General features: G+C 39.1%; 1 protein-coding gene and 1 long non-coding RNA gene across 2 annotated transcripts in view; one reads left to right on the top strand and one right to left on the bottom strand.

The window, feature by feature from the left end:
* The window catches only part of LOC117410804 (contactin-associated protein-like 5), a 245439-nt gene that overhangs the window by 13715 nt on the left and 204350 nt on the right, over positions 1–27374 (bottom strand). Inside the window, exons 15-20 of the mRNA XM_034017651.3 lie at positions 27193–27320; positions 23071–23241; positions 22170–22388; positions 19401–19640; positions 6228–6452; positions 3689–3822 (exon numbers count right to left, since the gene is read on the bottom strand). Of these exons, the coding sequence (XP_033873542.3) occupies positions 3689–3822; positions 6228–6452; positions 19401–19640; positions 22170–22388; positions 23071–23241; positions 27193–27320 (1117 nt within the window). The remainder of the gene's footprint in view (positions 1–3688; positions 3823–6227; positions 6453–19400; positions 19641–22169; positions 22389–23070; positions 23242–27192; positions 27321–27374) is intronic.
* On the top strand, positions 6399–23198 carry LOC131738163 (uncharacterized). The gene is made up of 3 exons (XR_009329701.1): positions 6399–6536; positions 8317–8451; positions 23117–23198. It is a non-coding gene; the product is annotated as an uncharacterized LOC131738163 (long non-coding RNA).

The following is a 27374-nucleotide window of genomic DNA, read 5'->3' as shown; positions in this document are numbered from 1 at the left end:
TTTGGGGACCCTTGGGCTTAGCTTTGTAAAAACTCCTGTAGAATTTGATCCCTTTGTTCAAATTTTTACCCAGTATATTAGACATGTTGGTGAAGCACTGGAAAAAAATCTGGCTCTTTTCATATGCTACAAGTTGAAAAAATGACTATAGAACATACAAAAATGAAAAGCATTTGTTGTTTTTTTATGTATTTTTTCTGGATATCTCCTTCCAGTGTGGTACTGAGTAAGACTTTTATCACACCTGAGTGTTTTAGTCTTGATGCCCAAAGGGTTACCTTGAATTCAAGCCCTGAACCATGCCTGTGCTGTCTATACTTTGGAAGATATTGTGATTTATTTAAGGGCACAGCCCCCCAGGCGGAAATTGTCTGTGAGGGGCTGGGGTTTTGACAGGTTAACTCAACTACAGAAGCAGGAAGAAAATGCATACATGGAGAACATCTCCAAGTTAAAAAAAGGTCTAAATTCTCCGTCATATATATAGTTTTGGAGTGTCTAAAATGTATTCTTTACCAGGGAGTTTCCGTGTATAGCGCTCACGTGCACTCAACACAGCAGCTTGTAAAGTAAGGGATAACACACGACAGGGCATGCGTTGTGTTGCCTTAACATACAGCTGTAGTTGGATTGGAGGAACGGAGGCTAACAATTTTGTTACGTTAACCTCCGTGCTGGTCTCAATCGCTCCATAAACAGTGCTGACATAAACCGCAATGTTAACCTTGTCAGTGACCAATTGTTTAAAAATGGCAATCATGTGTTTTTGTTAATAATGAAAAGTTACAGAAATGGAGGAACAGACCAAGTTCACTATCCACGCATTACTACAGCTGACCTGGAGAAGCCAACAATCCAAAAATACATTATTAAATGCTTGGTCATTGTGATTTATGTCAGCACTGTTTACAGAGCGACTGAGACCAGCACGGAGGCGAACATAACAAAATTGAGTACCCTTGACCAGCCAAATTATGCAGTGACTGAAGCGTTGAATTATCTTAAAAGACCATTTACATTTTCAAGACATACTGTTTTTAAGTTGATTACCATTTCTTTCATAAAATCAATAAAAACACCAGTTGCCCAAGAATTTTAATTTCTTTGATTTCATGAAGTTGTTGACTTGTTAAATCTTGCGCAAACAAAAAAGTCTGAGAACCACTGTACTACATAATTTATTACTGAGAAGAAAATATTTCAGTTTGTGTTCAATTAAAGAACAGTGCAATGATTTGTTTCTGTGTTTCCCTTCCATTATTAATGTGAAGTTTAAAATAAAGCACCTTAAAATATAAAAGAAACCAAAAGAAAAAGCATTTTTTGCCATTGTTATTAAAATAAATAAATAAATGGTTTATTTTATATTTTAAGGTGCTTTATTTTAAAGTAGCTAAAAGCCTGTAAACGTTTAAACAGGAAGTTTCCCCATACGAACAGCTTGTTGAATCTACCCCAGTGAGAGGCATGCGTGAAATAACAGGAACTAACCAAAGTCATATATTAGGAAAAAAATGATAATACATCAAGGGTAAGAGCGAAACTTTGATATTATAATGAGATTCGTACATTTGTATACAAAAGTACTTTGAAACTAACAGTCGTAACTAAACACCGCAGCAGGGATTAAACTAAGTTACAGGAGTGAAAATTACTTTAGTACATCATGGGTAGGTCTACGAAGTCACAAAAACCTATGAGAAGTCAAGACACAAAAGAAAAATCAATGATACATAGAGCCCAATGTATGTTAAAAAGGATAAAAAGGATGGTGGGAAAAAAAAAACATGCATATAACATGGTTCCAGCTATCCAGCAAAATGCACCAAATCATGTCAGTGTTCACAGTAGCGCATGGTGTGGTATTGTTAACCATGCCGAAAGGGCTTAATTAAAAACAAGAAGGAACCCCTAAAAGTGATATTAGGCAATTCAGTAGGTCTCACCTTTACAGGTATTCATATTTCCTGCCTGCTGTGGCTCTTTGAAATGTAAATACATTTTGTAATTGGGCTTTAGTCTGGCTTAAGGATATTTTGGTTATTTAACCATTACTCAAGCTTGCCCCCGGGAGATTCCTTGATTACAATGAAACCAAAAAAAAAAAAAAGATCTTTACAGGCATGGTTTTACTCTATGTCCCTGGTCTACCGCTGAATTGACATATCAAGCTATGATATATTAAAGAGATACTCTAGATAAAGCAGAAACTTGTTTTAAAAACATACACAACAATTAACTATATTACCAGCAGCTTATTGATCTCAGGTTAGGTCTTAAAGTATTCCAATGATTCAGTATCAACATAGTTAGGTATTGAACTTGTGGTATAGTAACGAGAGCTTTAGTAGCAAGTGATTTTCAAACGAAATATATTAATAAAAATCAATCTGTTCATGCTTTGAAATTGAGTCGATGAGGTTGTTTATGAACGCATTTCTCGTTAAAGAGCTTAATTGTTGCAGGTCAATTTGAATGATGTGTTGTCTTTCGTTGACTATATCTGGTTGCTCTTTTTTATATTCTACATTCTTTTTCATTACTGTTTTTTATAGTAAATTACCGTGCTTATTTAGGTACTGTATGATTTCATTGGGGAACGATAACAGGGCAGCAGTGTGGAGCAGTGGTTAGGGCTCTGGACTCAGGTGGGGGACACTGCAGCTGGACCCTTGAGCAAGGTACTTTACCTAGATTGCTCCAGTAAAAACCCAACTGTATAAATGGGTAATTGTATGTAAAAATAATGTGATATCTTGTAACAATTGTAAGTCGCCCTGGATAAGGACATCTGCTAAGAAATAAATAATAATAATACCCTTTACATTAATACATTGTCAAAATCAGTGCATCAGTGTTGAAATTCACACTTTTATATATACAGTATATCAGGGTGGGACAAATCACTTTGTAGGCTGGTGGCCATTTGGCCACTAGCTTTCAAAACATGGTGGTCAAGTAAACTTTTATGGTGGCCAACATTTACAAATGGGTACAATATGAGGACACATGTATATTTTGCACATTTCTTTTGCATGCTTTGTTTTCATGTAAAGGATGTTTTTTTATTAACTTTAAATTGTAGGAGGGGAACTATATACAACTGATGTGCCAGGGAACTAACTACGTACAATTCCAGGTAACTATATGCATTAAATGCCAGGGAACTATTTACCGTGTGCATGAAATGCCAGTGAGTGAAGTATATACATAGAATGCCAGGAAACACAACTATATTAATCAAATGCCAGAGAAAATAACGATATAAAAATTACAGGGAAGAGAACACATTTCTTTATTTTTCACTTACTGTCATATTTTTAACTCCACAAAATGCCAAGAAAACAACACAAAATCAGATTCCTAAACCAGACAGTCAACCAGACACCGGATGCCCTCCCTTTACAGAAGTCAGTGCCTATTCATTTTAATCATTTGAATAGTGTCTATTCAAATGATTAAAATGGAGACACAACGAAATACTGCCATTCATTAAATTAGATTAAATTAGGACCCTAGCTGATTTACTAATCTTTCTGACAGAAATACACTAAATGGACTCAGCTGCACTGTAACATGTTCCTTCCATTGGCACTCAAAAGGGCCTATTTTGATTGTCATTATTTGGATCTTCCACAGTTTGGATCAGTTGAATATATCCCAACATCTGCCTAATAGCCCCGTTTACCTGCACATAGATGTCCCTTCCATCCCTGTTGATTCTGACTCTGTGAAGTTGTCCGTTGGCTAGGTTGGTGGTGTTGGTGGAGAAGACGTCTGGCTCTTTCTCTGTGTTCAGTCTGTACCAGATCTGCAAGCTCCCTGTGGAGTGGGGGAAGAGATGGCAAAGTAAAAATATACACACATTATACGGCTTTATCTTGAAAGCATCACCAACATCACAACACTTAATGTTCTCCTGGAGTAAAAACTACACTGGTTACTCTACTTCAGACACAGGGTGGCCTTTGCTTGGAATGACCTTCCAAATTAATAAAGAAAATGCCTCCAGCCTTCATCTATTGAAATAGATAAAAACAATTGAAAGCCTCATGCAATTGTTTCAGTTACTATTTTATAAAATGCGCAGATTCGTGTTGTGCATGGTACTGTATTGTTGGATAAGTAATGTAATGAAATTTATAAATGAGCCTCGCACTTTCCTGGACACCCTTGTAAATGAGATGGTTCATCTCAATGGGTCTTTTCCAGGTTAGATGTTTGAAATAAATTAATAAAAGTACATATAAATCCTGGCCAAGAGAATATTTTGACTACAATATTCAAACAAAACATTTCACATTTACAAAAACAGTGAAGTATAAAATGTTTAGCAATGTAAATGTGTTATATCTACAAATAAAGTTACGAAAAGGTTATATTAAATAAAAGATATTGGAATATTGGTACCAGCCAGCCTTTTTTCATCTGATCTATTTCCAAATCTAGTCAGCACACTTTTGTAATAACATATTACATTCAGCAAAAACAAATGGTAGTCAAGGTTCCCCTAACAAATTCCCCAAGTGTGTATTTTTATGCCTGCATTGTTTGAAATTTGTGAAACTAATATTACTATAGATATAAGGAATATTTTGTAGCAGTTATTTATGTATGACAACACAGTATTGCTTAGAAATGTTATGGAACATAATTATTCAGGAAAACAAATTATTTAACATAGGAACTTCACCATGCAACTTAGCGCAAAAGGCTTCCCAATTATTATAAAATCATATTTCAGAAAATCAAAATACCTCCACTGTAAACATGTGCCAATGAAACTTCAAAGGTATAGGGAGATAAACCACAGCTACTCTAATAGCAGTCTGTAAATACTTCAGTCTCAGCTGCTGTGAAAGAACCTCTTTATTTACTGTCTGCCTAGGCTGGTAGATAAACACCCTTAAAAAGACATTTGCCAAGCACAATTACAACCACTTGTCAGTAACATGTTCTGAATGATGGTACCACCTCCACCTCTATATAGAAGATGTGTAGCTCTGGTAATGAATGAACAGCAGTAGGGCAATGACTTTAAACTCAACAGCCATTATTATTTGTTTATTATTATTATTTGTTTATTTAGCAGACGCCTTTATCCGAGGTGACATACAGAGACTAGGGTGTGTGAACTATGCATCAGCTGCAGAATCACTTACAACAAAGTCTCATCCGATAGACGGAGCACAGGGAGGTTAAGTGACATGCTCAAGGTCACACAGTGAGTCAGTGAGTGAGTTGCGATTTGAACCAGGGTCCTCCTGGTCACAAGCCCTTTTCTTTAACCACCGGATCAAGCCTCCATTAGCTAAGTGTGGATTTTCAATATTTGCTACCAGCTTTCAACGTAATCATTGAGTTTTGATAGTTACCTTTAGTAATTGGAAAAAAAATGTACACACACACCATCCAGAGAAATGTGTCAGTAATTATTTGCATATATATTGGCTCTTAACATAGAGATGCACTGAGATCCTCTATCAATGACAAGTTCATAACTACTTAGTTTTCATGTCACTCAGCACCTTTCCTGTGACTAAATGTTTTGCAAATCTCTAACCCCAAAAACCAAATGCTCAGCTAATGATGTTTTTTTTGGCCAGCATTAGTTGCATATCCCAGCATCTTCCATATAGCAGATGTGTTAAACAGTATATGAAGTGGTTTCTGAGAACAGGGCAATGCTGTCACTCAGTGGAAGGATGAGACCAGCAAACCAATCAAATTGCCTTTTTTTGTGGATTTCACTGCTAACAATATGTGTCAAAGGGGATATCCTTGAAAAATGGAAAGCTGAGAGGGGGTATTACATAGAGAGGAACTAGAATTACAGCCTGGCCTGCAAAAGAGTACCTGTTCTGACATCACAAAGTAACAATTCACTATTCACAATTGTATTTGGAAGCAACATGAGGAACGTTTTTTTTTTTTTTTTTTTTTTTTGGACCACAGAACTGCTTTTGCTTCCAGGGCCATTAAACAAGTTTGGACGCACACAAAGGCCTCAATGTCCGACACCAGCCTTTTTCGGACCCTACACAATAAAAAGCAGTGATGTGGAGAAGCATATGAATCAAGGTTGAAAACGAACATGCTATTGTCTTCAACCGGCCTATTTATTTCAGCCAGCTATAGTGTGCTCAACAGGGAAGCCTTGAACCACACAAGAATATTCTTAACCTGACAATGGATTATGGATAGCTATACAAGCAAGAACAACTTACCATTCTTAGACAAGATGACAGCCATGTCCTTGTGATAGTAAGAGGTGACAAATAACAGCATGGCTGGAGTGTGTGTTGTGAGGAAGCTGAATGCAATATTTTCCCGGGACTTGCTTATCTCATTGTAGATGGCGGAGGACTGTCCACTTTTATTGCTACTGACTGAGAGGGGCTCCTGGAAGGTGTAGGTCACTGAGGAGCCGGCTTCAAAGAGGAGAGAAACCTCTGAAAGAGAAGAGAGAAAGAGAGATAAGCTGGGTTTTCCGTAATGTCAAACCACAAGTCTGGTGAGAGAAACAGAGAATCCAGGTAATGAGAGCTTTTGATGTGGCAGGTCCTGTAGGTCATAGCTATATATGAGAGCTTTCAGCCAGTCACACACAGCCTTGGGTGTTATATGGCATGACACAAACAAACCCCATTCATGACATCCACTGTACAATATTGAATTTCTACCGTACTTAATTCTCAATATTGGTTGACGTCACCTGCTAAAAAAAAATAATTCAAAATAGTCACAACCTATTCTAATGAGACTTTCCACTCATGGAAAATAACTTTTGTTTTATTTGTTAAAGCCTTCCTTAACCCAAATTTAGAATTTGGTGACAGTATATCATTGTAGTGAGAGTCTGGACCCATTCTCATTTGATAATGTCAAGATAAATAAAATAATTAAAAAAAAAAACATTTATTTCTGACATACTCCCTCTATTATTCCCATGTTCTGATACTATCAATAACTTGTGCTAATGAATGTCAAGTTTTATCCCAATTGGAAAAACAGTTCTCTCCCTCTCCCTATATAAAAAGTGTGAGATGCAGACAGATAGACAGACAACATACACCCCCATAAATGTTTCTTGACAACTGGACAGTGTGTTTTCAATATACTGTACATGCAAAACTCAAAACAGTGACTTACAATAGAAGTATAAAGCTTTTTTTTTTTTTCCTGGCTCGCAAATCAAATATCACATATACAATATGACTCTTGATAAAACAGAGTTTGACAACCCTGATCTAAAAGATATGATTGTACTGTACCCAGCGTTCCAGATAAGGTTTTGGGTCTGGGAGTAACTTACCCTCTAATTTGAACACTGAGAGAGTAAAATGTATTTTCAGGGGTAAAATGCAACATTAATCTTGATAAATCTCGATAAATACTGTACAGCCACACGTGTGTTCTACAAGATTCTTTATCGGCTCAGTGCATGTTTTTCGAGGTATCACACTGACTCTGCAAATTAATTACTTTACTTATATTTTAACACTAAATTATTAAACTCAGTGAACATGTTAAAACGTCAATACAAAGCTATACATATAAATAAAATAAGGAAATGCACTAATAAGTTATAAAACTTTGTTTAATATTATAGGCACCTTTTTTGCGGTTGCTGGTTAGGTTTACAGTCTTAAAACGTGAAAGCTATGGTACACAATAATTCTGTAAATATCTGTAACTTCTTTCTCAATCAGAAGATGGCGGCATTATCCTTTTACATTTTGCGGCTCTGCATTATACAGCAGGTAAGCTCAAATGTAAACATAGATTTAAAAACGTAAAATTCATGCCACAGAGCAAAGAAATATTTATAAATTAATTCAGTATGTGACTCACCATCCAACAGGGGGAGGGCACCAGTTCACCGGCCCCAAGATTCTAGCATTACCCCTAGGGACCTCAGAGGGCACAGCAGTGTATCTGAAACCTAGAAATACTTAAACTCTGGTTCAAATGTGTGTCATTGGATTTATTATATTTCTTTCAGTATTTATAGTAGTTAATGGATGTAGTTAAGTATCTGAAACCTAAATGTTTCAGATTGTGTCTATAACTTTTTGTTATAGACACTATTCACCATTCATTCATTAGTAATGGACTATACTGAATATATTGTTTGTATCACTAAAAGTGGACAATGATGTAGTATTTTAAATATAGTATTATGCTTTGTCATATATGGTATTATATAGATGTCTTTTTATTGGTCTAATCTTTCCCTGCAGTTCAAATTGTTTTAGTCTGATCAGTGTCTGACCCCCTCCCTGAATGACTGACCCCTGTTGATTTCTCCTCCAGCTGAACTGTAAGAACAGCATGGACGGTGCTCACTTGGCCTCTTTGCATAGCCTGGTGGAGAATATGTTCCTCATGGACCTGATCCAGGCTCACAACAAGAGCATGCCTGTGTCCTGGCTAGGAGGCAATGACAAGGTAGGAGGTGGCATGGGAAACTGCATAGGTTTGTTGGCTTTTTTCTTTTTTACTACCTCATCATTTACTGTGCTGTAGCTCACACCGGTCTACTATACCATATAGACAGATTAATGATAAGGATCTATAAAGCAACATTTTGAAAAATTATTGAATTAAGAGTTAACAAAACAAGGTAGGAATTAAATTAACTTCAGCACAAAGCAGTATTATGTTAGTGGCAGTACAACATGCTTTTTAAAGAGTCGATTATTACTTCATTAATTTAACACTGTAAATATAACAGTTAATTGCATTAACCTGGGAACAAATACAATACTGTATTTTTACTCGTACTGTAAATGTGAATTAATTAATACGTGTAAAGTACCTGGTGGAATTTGTGGAATAGTATGGATTGGACAGTTATAAAAAAAGCTATCTTCACTTACAGCAATTCCATACTGAATACATCAAAAGTAAACATCTTTCAGTGCACTTTATAATCTTTGTAGAGTATTCTATCACTATTTGTAAAGCCTAAGGCTGTTGCTGCTGCGAATCTAGTTGCATCTCACATGCTCTTCTTTCTGTGCTGCTGTCTTCACTAGCATAGTTTCTACGTATGGAGTGATGCACCACCAGCTGACAATAGACAGGGCGCGTAACTGAAGATACATTGATAATGTTACTTCACTAAAGACCTCAACACATCGGAAGCGATGCGACTAGCGAAACTGTGCATCGATGCGACAAAATGAATAGAACCTACACTTTTGATAAGTGTCTTTCATATCACTAGTGACACCAGGCTGACACTGGAGAGATGCGAAATAAATACGATTCAATCCTATTTTTTGTGATTTGTTGTGCGACAACTAGGGAATTAACCAATCAGAAAACAGTTTCAATGCATGTGGTTCACCAGAGTGAAGCAGTCTGCAGAATGATGGAGGAAAAAAGTAGTACTTGATGTTAAAAAATATCCAGAGCTTTATGACAAAGGTCATCACAATTATAATGTGTGACCCGGATGGCTTGTGAGTGACGTCAGACCAGGAAGTAGACCGACAACAATACTGGGGTATGGAAGCGCTGATGCACCCGTTTAATAATAAAATAAAAGATTTAAACAAACAAAACACTTCGCACAAAGCAAACAAAACGGCACAGGGGCCAAAATAAATAGACAGACACGAAACAAAAAAAGTATTATGCTGGTGTAAAAACAGCACGTGTAGCAATTGTTATTTTCTTTTAGTTTCACTTATCTCACGACTCACGTCTCGAACATGAACTCCATTCAGCCAAAACTGTAAAAACGAAAGTAGTTTTTAATTTAAAATGAAAGTAACATATGTTTTCTCTTGCGTTCGTGTCACTCGGTGCAGCACAGAATCCAGTCTGAGCTGCTGCACCCTGCTGCTTGCAGTTTTCTGATCGAAATGTTTCTACCGAAGCACTGTGGCTAGCTTCAAGATGAAATCTCTCCTAGTGGTGATATTTTCCCCAGAGCACTCCTTATGCAAAATGAAAGAACTGATGGCTGCCAGGTCCAGTAGAGATAACAACAGGCGTGTATATAAAAATAAAATAGAATATTGTAGGCTATATTCAAAATATAAACATGTATTGTAAAAGGCAGTCAAAAAGACTGCTCTGGCGGTTCTAGGTAGAGGGGTGTCACAAAGACGGCCGGAGTGGGTGGCGTCAGACCAGAAGCAGGAAATAAACAGACAGAGATGTGTGGTTTGGTGAAGCTGAGCGGTGGGGGAAGTAATACCAGCAGGCATTCATCCTCTGCTGGTTGGGGAAGTGTTACCAGCAGGCATTCATCCTCTGCTGGTGGGGGAAGTGATACCAGCAGGCATTCCTCCTCTGCTGGTGGGGTTGGCGGAGGCAGAGGCAGCTCCTGCTGCTCTGCTCCTGCCGGTGGAGGTGGCGGAGGCGTGTAGTCTCCTGCCGGTGAAGGTGGCGGAGGCAGAGGCAGCTCCTGCTGCTCTGCTCCTGCCAGTGGAGGTGGGAGCGGTGTGTAGTCTCCTGGCGGCGGAGGTGGGAGCGGCGTGTAATCTACCCTTGTTTCAGGGGACTGGTGCGGCCCTCCCTCTCTTGCAGGGGACTGGTGCGGCTCTGTCTCGGAAGGGGAGACCAGCAGGCATTCACCCTCTGCTGGTGGACAGGGACCCAGCAGGCATTCACCCTCTGCTGGTGGACAGGGACCCAGCAGGCATTCACCCTCTGCTGGTGGAGACTGTGGACGCTCTACCTTCCTCTTCTTGGGCCGTGGACGCACCGACTCCTCCCTCTTGGGCTGTGGACGCACCGACTCCTCCTTTTTGGGCTGTGGACGCACCGACTCCTCCCTCTTGGGCTGTGGACGTTCGGGCTCCCCCCACTCAGGCGTAGGACGTTCGGGCTCCTCCCACTCAGGCGTAGGAACTTCGGGCTCCTCCCACTCAGGCGTAGGACGTTCGTGCTCCTCCCGCTCAGGCGTAGGACGCTCGGGCTCCTCCCGCTTGGGCTGTGGACGCTCAGGCTCCTCCCGCTCGGGCTGTGGACGCTCAGGCTCCTCCCGCTCGGGCTGTGGACGCTCAGGCTCCTCCCGCTCGGGCTGTGGACGCTCAGGCTCCTCCCGCTCGGGCTGTGGACGCTCAGGCTCCTCCCGCTTGGGCTGTGGACGCTCAGGCTCCTCCCGCTCAGGTACTGGAGAGGGCAGAGACTGTACCTTCTCCTCTCCCTCTTGCTCATTGGAAGGCATCCCTCCCATGTCTGCCGCTAGGTACCCCAGCACCACCATGGTGAGGTCACGAACTGATGCCGGGTTGTGCTGTTGCTCCCAGTCCTCCCATCGTTCTCCATCTCGCATCCGCAGTGTGTTAATAACCCAGGGGAGGTCACTGGCGAAGTTCCCCTCAGCCAGCCAGTCCCATATTTCCCGGGACGGTGGGGAACCTGGTGGCAGTGGGGGTAGAGGGGTGGCTACTGCCCCGTTGTGGCTGTCCTTCTCCCAGCCCGGCATGTAGGATGAGGGCTGCAGCTGTTGTTGTTGCTGCTGCTGCTTCTGCTGCTTCCTGCAGCTCTTTCTTCCCATCCTCGCTTTACTTTTTTTTTTTTTTTTTTTTTTGTAATCCAAGAAACTGCGGTTCCTGCTCTGGCTGGGTGGTGTCAGACCAGAGCCAGGAAGTAACACACAGAGACTTGGAGTTTTGGTTAAGCTGAGCGCGTGATTGCGCTCAGCATTTAATAATTAACAGAACAGAAAATAAAAGGTTTGAAACAACAAAACACAGCACACGGCACTCGAGGCCAAAATAAATAGACGAACAAAACGGACTAGACAGTGCACAGACAGACGAACAAAACACGGTGAGCAGATTTTAACTATTATTCTTTACACAAATACCTCCGTCTCCAATCCCGTTCTCCACTCACTGAACACCCAACAACCAGTGAGTGAAAACATGCAGCTTTTATGCAGTTGTACCAAGACTCGATTGCTAGTCAATCATTCAATTGGAATCTCGGTACAACTGCACGTGAATTAATTAAAGTGCAATTCCCCGTGCTCACATATTATTACTTTTTACTTGCACGTGATGTGATGTGCCATCCCCGTGCCTAAATACAAATACACAATTTACACACACGTGAAACACAGACCCGCTTATATCCCGTGTACCAATGCTTATACACCAACATTTACACACAACACGTAACATATAACATACACAGGGGGGGGGCACTTTGCCACAAGGGGATTATAACTTTTTTATTCTTGCGATTCTGCCTTTCAAAGGCCATCAAGGTATTTAATACATGTATTTAGGAAAAGTCAAGAATGGACAACCGCGTATCTTTCACATACGCCGAGAAATTTTCATTATAAAAGTGAAAACCATCAAAATGACTGCCGTGGCGTTTCTAGTGTTTTAACGTCACACACACACACACACACACACACACACACACACACACACACACAACTGTCAGTGGATCAGGACCTAAGAATTGCCTTATCTTCAGTTCCACCCCGGATCAAGCGAATCTGCTCACTCAGGCAGGCCCACGTTTCACATTAATGGTAATTTGCTGCACATTATTATCTTGCGTTTTGCTCTGCTTTTACTAGCGAATCCTCATTATTAATCTTACTGTTTTTAGTTCTAACTTGTTTTACTAGCGAATCCTCATTATTAATCTTACTGTTTTCAGTTCTAACTTTTTTTTTTATTATTAATATAGAACTTTTTGGCAGTTTTTATATTCCCTTCTTTTTTACTTAATTAATAACAAACAAAACTTTAAATGTTAACTTATTTTCTTCAATAATACCAACTTTCACACTGAGAAATGCAAGACTGTTATATAACTGGCTTTGTGGTCTGCAATTTATAATTCATAATCTGAAATGCTGTGCCATTGGATTTCGAAACATTTAAAATCTTACATGCAGGATAAATTTGAAAATTGTATTACATAGGTATATAGGTAAAATATTACCCATTGCTCTGACTTGTAGCCTGTGGTACTGAACGGCTTTCACTGTGAACGGCTTAAACTGATAAGAAATTCTTTTGAGGGTGGCTTGAATTGTTTTTTAGGAGGTTTCAACCTAGAGGCTTTTATTGGAGGGTGAGTTCAGCTAGAGAAAATAGGGTGGTGTGCCTCAAAAAAAAAAGATATATCAAGGTGTGCCGCAGCAGAGAAAAGGTTGAGAACCACTGCTTTATTGGATAGCTCTGGTTATTTTGATCCTGCAAGAATATTTATTTCTTTCGCCATTGTTTACTGAAGGCACGCAAGGGAAGCTGCTCCTCATTGGTCAATTCCCTAGCTGACGCGCGACAAAATCACAAACTTAGACACCAATCCTATTTATTTCACATAGCTTCTGTGTCGCTTCAGTGTCTCATCTCAGGCAGTGTGAACGTCTCGTATCAAAAAGAAATGTTTTAGTGTGTTGTTAAGTCACCTGGCGATGCTGTTTTAAAAAAAGATCAAACTACAGAGTGATGAATAGGCGTGTGCAGGACTCAAGTTTCAGATTTGGAATTTGGTTGGACCAAGTCACAAATGAGCAGACCTCAACGTGATGAAGCTGATAGTAGGCAAATATTCTATAAATATGTGTTTCTGACCAATAACACATTTTTACATTTCCCCTTTGATGTGACCATGTCCCTTTATTTCAAAGCCACTGAACTGTTTAGAGAGACACAGTGATTCCAGCCAAGTTTAAATGCAGGGTGGAGGAAAATGACTGTGACTATATGCAATACCAAACTTTATGGTACATCTGGGGTACTGATATTATATAGCAGCATGTTGTAGAATAATGCAAGTGTACCTAGACAGTACTACAGCTTACAATAATGTAGCATATTACTTCCTTGGATTTGAAATATTACAAATCCTCAAGGTTTTAAAAGGCTTATCAAGATGGAGAGGTAAACTTTGAGGAATAGCAGACTTTGGTGGCACAGTGTATCATATGTAAAGACACTAGTATGCTGCAGGCTATTCATTTCTTACAGTTCAACATATTCACATGCTGTCCTATTGTCATTCTTCCAATGATTCATTCATATATTACAGATGATACAAAAAAGAATAATGATCCACAAGAAACAAGGTTTACTAGTGCTTCTTAATGGACAAGAACTACATTCAAGTGACTAGTATTGTTATATTAGTTGTATTATCAGGAATTCTATGGAAAACTGCCATATCAGCTAATGTACATTGATATTACTGCCCAAACAGAATCCCCTGAATTAACACTAACATGCATATTGTACATAGTGGAATGTAAACAGCATGACTACAAATATGTATTTGAAAATACATACCTGTAATGTATTTTATTGTAAGCCCGTTTCACACTGGCATGCTCTATCCAGGTCAGAACCCGGTGTCATGCGGGTCAGGTAAGCGATTTCACATTGCTTTTGATAAAGCAGGGTTGACCTGGGTGACAGACGCAAGTACACAATGCACGTATCAATGCCCCGGAAGCAGCTTGTTACTGACGCTTCCATCCGAGCTTCTCTGGATTGAACCGTCGGCCCAAATGTTGATTAGAGCAAATGTTTCTACATCCCTGCTGCAATCTCGCTCATGCTGTGTCTCAATCAACAAATTATGGCTAAACAGAACAAACAGAAAAGAAAAACTAACTGCCACAACTTCGCAAGCTCACTAAGGTGCAAAGTAAGTATAGTTTAGGCAAGAAGCCCAGCAACACTTAGGAAATAGTTTAAAAAGTGGAAAAACTTTTAGTTTAACTGACACGTTTCGGCCAGCGCCTTCGTCAGGGTAATTAAAAAAATTAATTATCAAGCATTTTGTCTCGCTCAACCCAGGTCAAAGCGTGTCAACCCACATCCTGCGGTGGGTCACTGGGACCCAGGTACGACCCAGGTATGTGGTTTCGCACTACGCAGGATTGTGACCTGGGTAGCCAGGACCCAGGTCCAGACCCGGGTAGGAGTGCCAGTGTGAAAGGGGCTTTAGATGCACAAGTTAAAAGGCAAAATGTAATTTAAACTGCACTCATAATATAAGTGTTTTACCTTTCATAACAATGCAATGAAGGGACACTCAAAACATACATCACATCCCTTACAGTCCAGCTGAGAACTATGATACTTCTTCATATCCGAATTTTTTGTTTTTAATTCTTATTTGTTGGGACTGCATGGATTTTTCAAACTTATTTTTACAAATACAAGAAGTATTATGCAAGATTATATTTTTACTTTCAAGCAGGACCTAGTTAAGAATTAGTGTTAAAGAAATTCATGTGAATCCAGGTTAGTTCTAATGAACTGTATCATGATGCTAAATTGTGACTCAATATATTCTTGACCGCTATATGATCAACTATTTTTCCCATCACATGGCGACATTTTCTTGAACTGCCAGATAAAGAGAACACAGATTGACACAAGCAGCACTACATTTCAAGGAGGCTGTGTGGTCCAGTGGTTAAAGAAATGGGCTTGTAACCAGGAGGTCCCCGGTTCAAATCCCACCTCAGCCACTGACTCATTGTGTGACCCAGAGCAAGTCACTTAACCTCCTTGTGCTCCGTCTTTCATGTGAGATGTAGTTGTAAGTGACTCTGCAGCTGATGCATAGTTCACACACCCTAGTCTCTGTAAGTCGCCTTGGATAAAGGAGTCTGCTAAATAAGCACAATGCAATGACACATCTCTATTTTCACTGCCCACCTCCATGAAAGATGACAGCAAAGATGTTTATCAATGTTGCATCCTATGTACTGCCAGACACAAACTGTAATGATGTCAGAGAGACAGGTGCAATGGGAATGTATTGAACTTGTTAATAATGGATTAGGGTAGTGGTTCTCAAACATTAATTTTAAAGGGCCACATTTGCAGCTCTGAAACATGACGGGGCTGCAGTAGGTGCAAGTCAGTCTGTTTTGATAATTTATTTTCCCTAAGCTGTTTTCAGTTCACACAGAGCTCTATATATTTTTATATTACAAACTCAATGCATCTGTGACAGGACGGCTGAGGGTGGTGACATCAGGCCAATAAATATTTGTAACAAAAAAATAACAAAACACACAGCTTTTTGCCGTCATCTTTATAAATAAATAAATAAATAAATAAAAAAATAAATAAATAAATAATAATACATTTTAAAACTGTACTCTTTTGCAGGGCTCTCTCCTGCTGCCATCCTCTTGAACAACATCACAGAATGCAGAGAGCTGCAGGCTTTTATGCTGGTGACCATCTCCCGTTTAGCATCAAATTAATCAATTAATTGAATTCGGGAGATGGCCACCTTCTGCACAAGGTTTTGTGGGATGGGGCTTCACCATCCATGCTGCCAAACAATAACAAAAGATTGTATTTTAAATCAACACAAAATACATTCAAATCAAACAATAACAAAACACACAGCTTTTCACTGTCATCTTTTATACATAAGTAAATCATAATAATAATAATGATGAAACAAAACAAATATATTTTAAATAAGCAGGGCTTTGCCCTGCCCCCTTTAGTCATCTGTAGAGCTCTCTCCTGCTGCCCTGCCAAAGCATCATTTAAAAATGGATAAAACACTGCACAGCTGTAAAAAGGACATTGTTAGTAATAAATGCAAAAAACGCTGGAGTAGGGTGACCAGTGTGCAATGAGTAAAGGTGGGGATACTGTTGATCGAGCTGCTAGATGTTAAGAAACTGGGCTGAAATTAAGTTTAGGGAGTGAAAAGCACAGTATTTTTCAGGTTTTATTTTCTGTCACAGGCACACATTCTCTTCATTTAAAGCCAGTACAGAGAAATCGAGGACAGCTTCTCACCGCAGAGTCACCTTACTATAGATGATCAAGAACAATGAACAGATCCACTAGGGCTAGACAGACTAGTGTCTCACAACACGCTTCTACACTTAGAGGACTGCTAGCTAGCAACAGTATCTTAGCTGTCTACTTTATACCTATATGACCCCTTACAAAAGATTACCACTGTATTTTTTTCCTGTTTTTCCCATGAGTTTCTTATGGTTTAACTACGCATTTACCATAGTATACCCTGTTTTGCCATGTTGATGAATGTGCTTTACAATGCTTACCTATGCTTTACCAGACTTTCACTATTCGTTATTACACTTTGCGATGCTTTTGCTATTGTAAACATTTACAAGGGACAAATACATATTTAAATAAAAACAGTATAGTCTAAATTATAAAAATAGACAGGTTATTTTCTTCTTATTAAACTGGATTTATCAGACAGCTACTTAGCTACTTAAAGTGGTTTGTGAAACTGAATCCAGGGTTTGAACCCGGTGTTACTGTAAGTCTCCTGCCTTGTTTCTATAAAAAAACACCACAAAATGTAGGTATCCTTGCAGGGCAAGAGTTACAAGCAGACACCGAGTCTGAATTCATGGTTTTCCTTTAAGGGTTGATTAACATAGCTCTCTGATTGCCATCACACAGACGCAGTTGATACGAAATAAATCATCTCTTTTGGCTACCAGTAAAAGTGAATCTTAAAAACCTCTTTGATTTAACATTTTCCTGCAATTTGTGCTTTGCTAAGCAGTTTGGATGCTTTTTCCAAGTTATAAACCAGTTAGATGGCAAAACTTTACTTCAGATCTAAGTTATTTATTACTTGAACACACTAGCCATAAAAATCAATATACAGTAGTCACAATATATTAATAATAAAGCATTCATCAAATTGTTTGTCAGAGTACTGATGTAAACGTGGTGGCAAGGGAAGGAGCGGTATTTTAAACCTTTTAATAGCAATAAATTCAGCCTGGTAGTGTATGGCCATTACCTTTCTGTATTGTGGTATGGCCTTGTTCTGCTTTTACTTTATGACCATCCAATTAATGAAGGATGTTTTTCTACTGACCTTTTATTTGTAGGTATAATGTACGCGGCCACTATATTTTAATACGGTACACCACGACTGGGATTAAATTCAGTATTTCCCCTGGGTTCACACACAGTGACAACAGTGCATGCCCTCATTAGACTGAAGGGTGAGATGGGGGCTGTGCTGTCAGTAGGGTCAATAGTGTTTCTTTGTTCATCATCAAAGCACCCCTGGCTGATTTATGTATTTATTTAAAAATGGTATTATACATATTCACAGATATGCACTCATTGCAGGAAAAATACCACATATAAATGTATTCAGTATTCCCTCACAAGTCAACGAGTGGATTCAGAAAAGCCAAGGGATCAACCATGGCTCCCTTCTTCTGACCCACTCCACTGACTTCCCAAAGAGCATCTTTCAGCATGTAAAAACATAATGCTGACTCTGTATTGGGGCAACAATGGTCTCTAGAAATATACATTAACTGATTAAAAAAATGCATGATTGGATTTTATGCTGCTGCATGGTTGTGTCATTAAAGTGATTGTAGCTTCAATTTATGGAATTATGGTACAATTCATGGAATTACTTTGCAAACTACAATCATTTTCACATATTCATCTCGTTTTATCGAAACTGGATAAGCGTTTTTTTTTTTGTTTGTTTTTTTAAAAGAATGTTTCAATGAAAGGTTATGAGACTAAGGCTAAAAGGACAGAAGCATGTGCAATGCTAAACTATAAAGCATATTTATTTTTATTACACTATAATATGGCAACCAGGAACAGTGACATAACAACTTGAAACTTGTGGTAGAACACTCATTTGACAGTGTCGAACAATTGAGGTAAGCTGACCAGTCGCCACTTAAAAAAATATATATATATGAATAAGTCATAATTTGATATAATGTCTGGTACTTTTTGGTATTTGTGATCGCCATGTTTCATGACTTTTCAGTTTGTGCACTACATTTTAAAACTGCATGTTTTTTTTAAAAACTGTTTATAAATGTTCTAAAATGTAATTTATATGTTAATGGATTGCTAGGGCACTCCATCTGTAACCGCTAGCTTCATAAATACGTGACGTGCGATTAGTCAACGACCAGTTTCTGAAGTTGAATTTCTCTTTTTCTATTCGACTAGTCAACTATCTGATGCTACCCCTAGTTGATACTGTACTTCATCTGCACACCCAACTCTATTCATGAGACCAAGTCACCACACACAATAAACTACAGTATATATGCATAGAAATGTCATGAATAGTCATACCAGTCACTCTGAAAACACAAGCAAGGATTCTGTTGAACAGCTGGCTGTTGAACAGCTCTGAATTAATAAATAACAAGCACTGAAACAAATATATGAGACGACAGGCGACCCAGATGCTGCTCACTTTCAGTTCATGAGCACAAACACATGCCACATAGCAATTGGCCACCCTTATTCGTATAATCTACAGTCTAACTGCTAAAAGATGAATAAGTCATACTCAAGATAAAAGCCACTATTCAAATGAATGGCCGACCACTATATCCCTGCTGGAGATGCTGAATTAAAAGAAAAAATGAATAAAACAAATACCTTTCTTACAGAGGGGCCCCCTGTAGGCAGAGTGAATGCAGTCACAGGAGAAGCCGTTGTATTTTTCAATGCACTTTCCTCCATTGTGGCAGAAACTGTCGTAATTGCTGCAGTGACCAGGGCAGCCCGGCTGGACCCCTGGGGTCATCTTCGCCCGCTCCTCAAGGTCAAGAGTCAAGCCGTTCAGTATCAAGGAACGAACACATCCCAGAAACCCCTTCTGCCTCGATGCTGTACCTCCTGCAGAAAACATAAATACATTTTAATTCATATCTCATTTGCTGGCTTATTTAGAGTTTCACGGTCATGTTTTTGTGGAATGACCAGTTTAAAAATCAACTGCCTAAAAATGATGTTATGAATTAAAAAAATATATATACAGTGTATATATATATATATATATATATATATATATATATATATATATATATATATATACAGACGTGCTCAAATTTGTTGGTACCCCTCCACAAAAAACAGAGAATGCACAATTTTCTCTGAAATAACTTGAAACTGACAAAAGTAATTGGCATCCACCATTGTTTATTCCATATTTAATAGAAATCAGACTTTGCTTTTGATTTTTTATTCAACATAATATTGTAAATAATAAAACAAATGAAAATGGCATGGACAAAAATGACGGGACCGCTAACCTAATATTTTGTTGCACAACCTTTAGAGGCAATCACTGCAATCAAACATTTTCTGTAGCTCTCAATGAGACTTCTGCACCTGTTAACAGGTAGTTTGGCCCACTCTTCCTGAGCAAACTGCCCCAGCTGTCTCAGGTTTGATGGGTGCCTTCTCCAGACTGCAAGTTTCAGTTCTTTCCATAGATGTTCGATAGGATTCAGATCAGGACTCACAGAAGGCCACTTCAGAATAGTCCAATGTTTTGTTCTTATCCATTCTTGGGTGCTTTTAGCTGTGTGTTTTGGGTAATTATCCTGTTGGAGGACCCATGACCTGCGACTGAGACAGAGCTTTCTGACACTGGGCAGTACGTTTCGCTCCAGAATGCCTTGATAGTCTTGAGATTTCATTGTGCCCTGCACAGATTCAAGGCACCCTGTGCCAGGCGCAGCAAAGCAGCCCCAAAACATAACCGAGCCTCCTCCATGATTCACTGTAGGTATGGTGTTCTTTACTTTGAAAGCTTCATTTTTTCATCTGTGAACATAGAGCTGATGTGACTTGCCAAAAAGCTCCAGTTTTGACTCATCTGTCCAAAGGACATTCTCCCAGAAGGATTGTGGCTTGTCAATATGCATTTTAGCAAATTCCAGTCTGGCTTTTTTATGTTTTTCTTTCAAAACTGGAGTCCTCCTGGGTCTTCTTCCATGGAGCCCACTTTCGCTCAAAAAGCGACGGATGGTGCGATCAGAAACTGACGTACCTTCACCTTGGAGTTCAGCTTGTATCTCTTTGGCAGTTATCCTTGATTCTTTTTCTACCATTCGCACTATCCTTCTGTTCACTCTGGGGTCGATTTTCCTCTTGCGGCCGCGCCCAGGGAGGTTGGCTACAGTTCCATGGACCTTGAACTTCTTAATAATATTTGCAACTGTTATCACAGGAACATCAAGCTGCTTGGAGATGGTCTTGTAGCCTTTACCTTTACCATGCTTGTCTATTATTTTCTTTCTGATCTCCTCAGACAACTCTCTCCTTTGCTTTCTCTGGTCCATGTTCAGTGTGGTGCACACAATGGTACCAAACAGCACAGTGACTACTTTTCTCCATTTAAATAGGCTGAATGAGTGATTACAAGATTGGAGACATGTGTGATACTAATTAAAGAAACTAATTAGTTTGAAATATCTCTATAATCCAATTATTTATTATCTTTTCTAAGGGGTACCAACAAATGTGTCCAGGCCATTTTAAATATCTTTGTAGAATAAGCAATAATTCATCTCTTTTCACAGCTTCTTTGCTTTATTCTATGACATACCAAAGGCATGCAAGTATACATGATAAAATTGCTTTTAATTTCATCACTTTTCAGGAGGAATGAAGCATTATTTCAATGAGCTGTAAGGGTACCAACAAATTTGAGCACGTCTGTATATTCACCATTTCGCAAACGATCCGATTAAATATAATATTAAATATAATATGTACAAAAATACAGGGTGGGAATGAAGTGAATTGACTTAGGTATTCTGTGGTTTATACAGATGAGTTTTACAGTTGAGTGCTGCATTTTGGAACAACATACGCTTCATATCACATAGTTAAATAACTATGGAAAGCTGTAAAGGCTTCAGTGCATTAATTTAGCATTGTATCACTCAGGGTTTTGGAAAATCAACAGATCCACTACTGACATTTTCATTGCATTATTGTGTTCCCCAAGGCTTGTTCTGTACTAGTACCAAGAATACAGCAGTCTACATCAGCTAGATAAGCCACAGTATGTGTGAATATATTAGTCATTCTGTCATGACGGGCAAATATGGGATAAACAGTTTTGGCCAAATAACCAAATTGCTTAGAAGATGAAGTTAAAAGCCTGGTTTAACAGATGGCTGTAATACTGTAGATATACCACAAGTGACTTTATGCCAGCCCTGTAGACTCGGTATGGACCATTTAAGCAGCAGTGTTCTTTCTAACATAGCATTACACTCATACAGGACCAGACTATAGTCAGGCAATATACTTTGGGGAAACTACAAGTCCTGCTTATGCTAGAAAATGTTGGCATTGCTGGAGACAACTTGCTTCTTAACTGTGTTTACAAATCCCTTGACTTGTCCCTACCTACGAATAGCTGGCTGTTGAGCTGCAGACGGAAGTGTCCATCAGCCGGAGCCTCCAGGAACCTAACTGGTAACTGGTCGACCTGGAGCCACGCCACCTTGGTGTTGCGCTCTGCTTTGACGTAGTGCCACTGCTTGTCGTTCAGAGGGGTGGGCGACTTCACCGTGAGTTCGATAGGCCCGTTCCCCACGTCGAAGGAGAAGGTCACCTCAGACGGAGCTGAAATTCAAAAATGAGACGAGACCTAGAGCACATAAACTGAAACCTACCAACTGGTGATTCCATAAAATAGGCAAAAAGGGTAACAAAAAGCAGGCAAATCTTCACAAAATAGACATTTGATATAGCATATTTAAACTTGTAAAAATGTGTAACAGCCTCCACAGTGCACTGTATGTTGGTGTGCTACCAGCCCCGCCAGGTGTCCACTTTGTGTTCCCAGGCTGCCTGGCCAGTAGGGTCTACTGTAGCATTGGGAGAAGAAACAGTCCCTGTCAATTTTGTCTCCCTAACCCATGGGAGTGCCAGTCACTGCAAGGCTCCATGCTGAATCCCAGCACTTCTCAGACTGTATAATTTACCCTGCACACCATATACTTGTGCCTTTATCAGGTCAGCCACTCTCTAGTGATTTGGATTGCCGTGCCTAACTCTGGAACAGGATCGATTACTGAGCTCTCCTCTCCCAGTGGGCAGGGAGAGGTAGCGCTAGAGCAATGTGAAAAATGTGGTAATGCAAGGAGACAGGCGTCTTGATAAAATATTGGCAATTGAACCTAAAATTACATAAAATTACAAAACCTTATGTATTAAAACGTATATACATTTTTCTGAATTATATAGGATAACTTTCTGAATAATATGTGTTGCCACTGTAAATTCTTTGAAGTATTATACTTACAACTTAATTCTATGCGTATGAAGTCTTTGATCCCCATGTTTTCCAGAAAGACTCCGGACTTGGCGGTAGTTTTAAAGTAGAAGGAGATGTCGGCACTGAGCTCTGCGTGGAACGTGGGGAAGTGGAGGTAGGAGGTCTCCATGTTGAAAGAGGCTGCATTCCAAAAGTTCCCTGAAAAAATGAATAATTGAATGTTTGTTCCAGTAAAAACCTTGAATAAATCATTGCCAGAGTCAAAAGGCTATACAAGAGGAACTGCAACTTAAAAAAAAAAACCTTTTCACTGCCATACAAATAGAACCTTCCATACCATTCTACTTCCATTAACTACATTAGGTGCTACTTTAGGTTAAAGGAAGTTCCCAGTTTCTATGCCTTTTTTTCAGGTCATCTGTTGCACTTGCACTGGTCATTTCTCCTCAGCAGTGTCTTCTGGGTCAAAACACATTACTGGCTAAAAGCATGTCAGTCAATAGGGGAACAATAGGTTAGTTTATAATGTGGAGTATACTTTACTGTAATTAGTTCCAATTCAGAATCTTATTGATGTTCAAGGAATTACTGACAAACACCCAAAACTGGACACAAGGTTTAAAAATAGTTTATTGAATACGAAAATATTAAAGACAGAAATATCAAACTAATAAAAATAAGCCTTCTGATGTGCGCTAAATATCAAGAGCTAATAATGGCATCACACTAGTAGCTTAGAACTGTAACCACAAAAAGACCAGTAAATACATGAGAAATCCTAACTTATACTTTCTTTTCTAGGTTCAAGTTATCTAATCAAACTTCAATGTGACAATCTTGCAATCTATTTTACTTTGGTTCCATGAGGGGAATGTAACTTTAGGCTATACTCAACAGTTCCCTTGCAACGCTGACTCTGTCATCTTCCGGCAGTGGAACTTGATCCATTGAATAGTTCAATCAGATGTCCTTCTCTGGTGAATCTTCAGTTTGGGATCAACACAGTTTATGTGCGCTATCTAGTCCTTGGAACCTTCAGTCACTACAAGTGACCCAACACAGCCTTTGTATCATAGTACAATGCAGCCAATTAGGACTTGTTCGTCAGAACACTCATTTCAGGTTAACGGCAGATTTGGATCCTGGCGGTCTCTCGTTTGCTCTGCACACGCTTTGCTCGCTGGTACTTCACCACAACTCTCGCCCTGTGTTGCAGTCTGCGCTGAATAGGGTTGGTGCTTTCTTCAGTCGTGTGACAGCATCTCTTGTAGCAGTCCATGTTGAGAGCCCTGGTTATATTTTCATACACTAACTAGCAGACTTAAGCGTGTGGATTCCTACCACTCCAGGAGCAGCACCCCTGTGCTTCTGGAGAGCCCTGAGATTATTTTGGACTTGGTTTAAATAGGCTTTCCTCAACTGAAACCGGTGGTACGTTTACCATATATGGTGGTGGTTTTAGGTTTGAGAAGCTTCTTTTGCTCTAGACGAATAGCAGTATGTTACTAATATGGTTTAACTTTTTTTGCGAACCTATCAAATTCTTACACAGTAGCAGTATAGTTTAGCCTCTGTCTATGTAGTTTCACATCCAAAAACTTCCCGGCCCTTTGTTATTGTGAGAGTCTCTTGTGGTTACGTTTTTGTCCCCTCCAGATGACCTCATGACCACTGAGTATGTGCAGCAAGCAGGTTTTAACAGGGTGTGACAGCTGCACTGAAACACTTAAAGACTGCATTAGTCAGGTTGCAGGAATAGTTCCTACAGGGCAAGGACAACAATTACACCCTGTAAGTGAATTGACCAAGCAAGTGCAACACTAACTGAAAGCATGGTTTGCAAACAGATTCCTTTAACCAAGTGTAGTATGTTTTTTTTTTCAAACTACTATAACACGTTTCTTTAAAAACTGCACATTGAGACCTTCGTGTGTGAAGAATGGGTAAGATTTATGGAGTTATTTGTTGGCTACAATCACTTTCAAGTGGCGTTCTATTTATCTTGGAAATGGAAGTGGAATAATGTATTGCAATATGTAATATGTCTTATTTGTCAATGTGTTTTAACATTCAATGTTCAATACAATGTTGGTCAATCTGTATTACACATATGGCAGCAGCTATAAGAATAAGTGGTTACAAAATTAAATTACAAAGGAATTTTGAATTTTTAATAAACATCTAGATTTCCCTAAGCACCTACAATCCAATATGCTGAGGTTATGTGGGCTGGAAAAGTCAGCACAGCAGTGTGGTGTCATGACAGGAGTTCAGCCGGCTCACGGCCAGTGGGAATACAGCCCTGTGAAATTGCTTTTTTGAAATTTACAGAATCCCATCCTAGCTTTCAGATAATATTGTACATCATATTATCACAGGAGTATAGATTTGCTGGGACAAATGTGGGTTTTCATGTATGAATATTCTTTCAAAAATTAATATTTTATTTTGAATTAGCTGGAGAACAAAGGTATTATATGTACCATATTACAGCAAAAAACAAAAAATCTATTGGGAGTAAAATAAACTTGGAACCCCATCAAATGACCAATTAGAGAAAAGTAGAGAACCTTTGTTTACAGCAGAATGTTTGTTATTTATTTTAGACGTTATTTATGCATTGGTTTCCTTTGCATGATATATTGTTTTTCTGATGTATTCATTTTTCACTTGTTATAAAAACAAATCTATCATTTTTCCCACTGAATACATTTCAAGCAATGTTTGTTTGAATATTCAAATAATGTCCAAACAATAATAGATTTATTACCTCTCCCCCCCACTCCCGCCCCCACAGCGCCCACAACTGTCATGCTTTAGACTTATATACTAGACAGCCACTAGCACACATAGCATAAGGAGGTGTTTACCAAATTTCATCTCAACAAATAGTATCATTATTTAGTATTAGAATATGCAGGGAGATACCCAGTCTATCCGTCGTTACAAAATGAATATGATGCATGTCGGTCATTGTGACAGGGTGACATCACGGCCCAAGTTGTTTTGGAGACTCAAACAAGCAAGCTGCAGGTTTAAGTGCTGTTGCGCACTTTTATCTACAAATTAAAACGGAACAAGACAGACAAACACATTAGCAAATAAAACGGCACCAGGGCCAAACAAAAAGTCTATACAAAACTTACGGACACAGCACAGCACACGACACGACACGACACAACACGGATCTCCTAACACCAACACTATATTTGGTGCTTGTAAATTTAGTGCCCATGAATATATACACTGTCCACTTCATTAGGACATGTATGTAATATCAGCTTGGAACACTGTTTTCCCTGGTCAACAGCTTGCCATCCACACAATTCCAGCATGGGGTATTTAAAGGACACATCATCATACCCAGTGTATGCCAGGAGAATGTGCCCTACACAGGGCAATGCCATTCCTAGCAAAGTGACCTAGTAGTGCATGTCACTATGGAACTGGGGACATTCAGACATGTTGTCTAATTTCAATCATGAGCTATGTTAAGATAAAGACAAAAAGCAAACGATTTGTAAATACACATTTTGACAGCAGTAGCATGGGCTACTTAAGTTACAGTATATTATTCTGCCAAACTGAGTTAAAAAATGAACATGAGAAACACGAAATACCCAAATATAGAAATGTTTACTTCACACGTGTGTAAAACAAACAAAAAAAGGGAGTAGGCTTAAATAGCACTACACAACGATGTACTACAATTGTTCTTACAATGAGTAAAGCAAACATAAAAAATGTGTTGTACTTACAATCAGTTCTAAAGAACACACTTTTAAAAACAAGAAATTGTCCAACGTTGTCTGCTTTTTACAATGTACTACCTCCCGCTGTAAATCCATCTCAATTTTGTGTGCAGTTGATAATATCAGAATTCCATTAACATGAAACTCTGTGGGACGGGATTAGTTCCTGGGAAAATGTTGTTAATAACCGAAAGTTGTCTTTATCAGGGTTGCTAATAACCGGCATCTACTGTATATGGAAATCTAATCAAATTTAATTTCATTGCTCAGCTTAGAAGACTGAAAATGCTACTCAGTACAAGAACATATAATCTCACAGAAAATTTGACAGGCAAAACCTCAGTGAGTGAAAGTGTCCTTCAGTGGGGTAATGAGTAAATCACAGTATTCTACTTACTGTCACCGTAGCAACGCAGAGGCCCTACTCTGTACACTGCTTCTGAGCCGGTTCTGCTCGTGTCTCCAATCACCATCTGATTCACAGGTAAGTGTTCTTTGTAGGACAGGAGGCCTGTATCATTAGCCCTGCAAACAGTCAGCAGATACAAAACAAGGGATGACAATTATATTTGATACCAT

Source organism: Acipenser ruthenus, chromosome 10 (genome assembly GCF_902713425.1).
Source record: "Acipenser ruthenus chromosome 10, fAciRut3.2 maternal haplotype, whole genome shotgun sequence".
Taxonomy (NCBI): domain Eukaryota; kingdom Metazoa; phylum Chordata; class Actinopteri; order Acipenseriformes; family Acipenseridae; genus Acipenser; species Acipenser ruthenus.
This window is presented reverse-complemented; position numbering and strand designations above follow the sequence as displayed.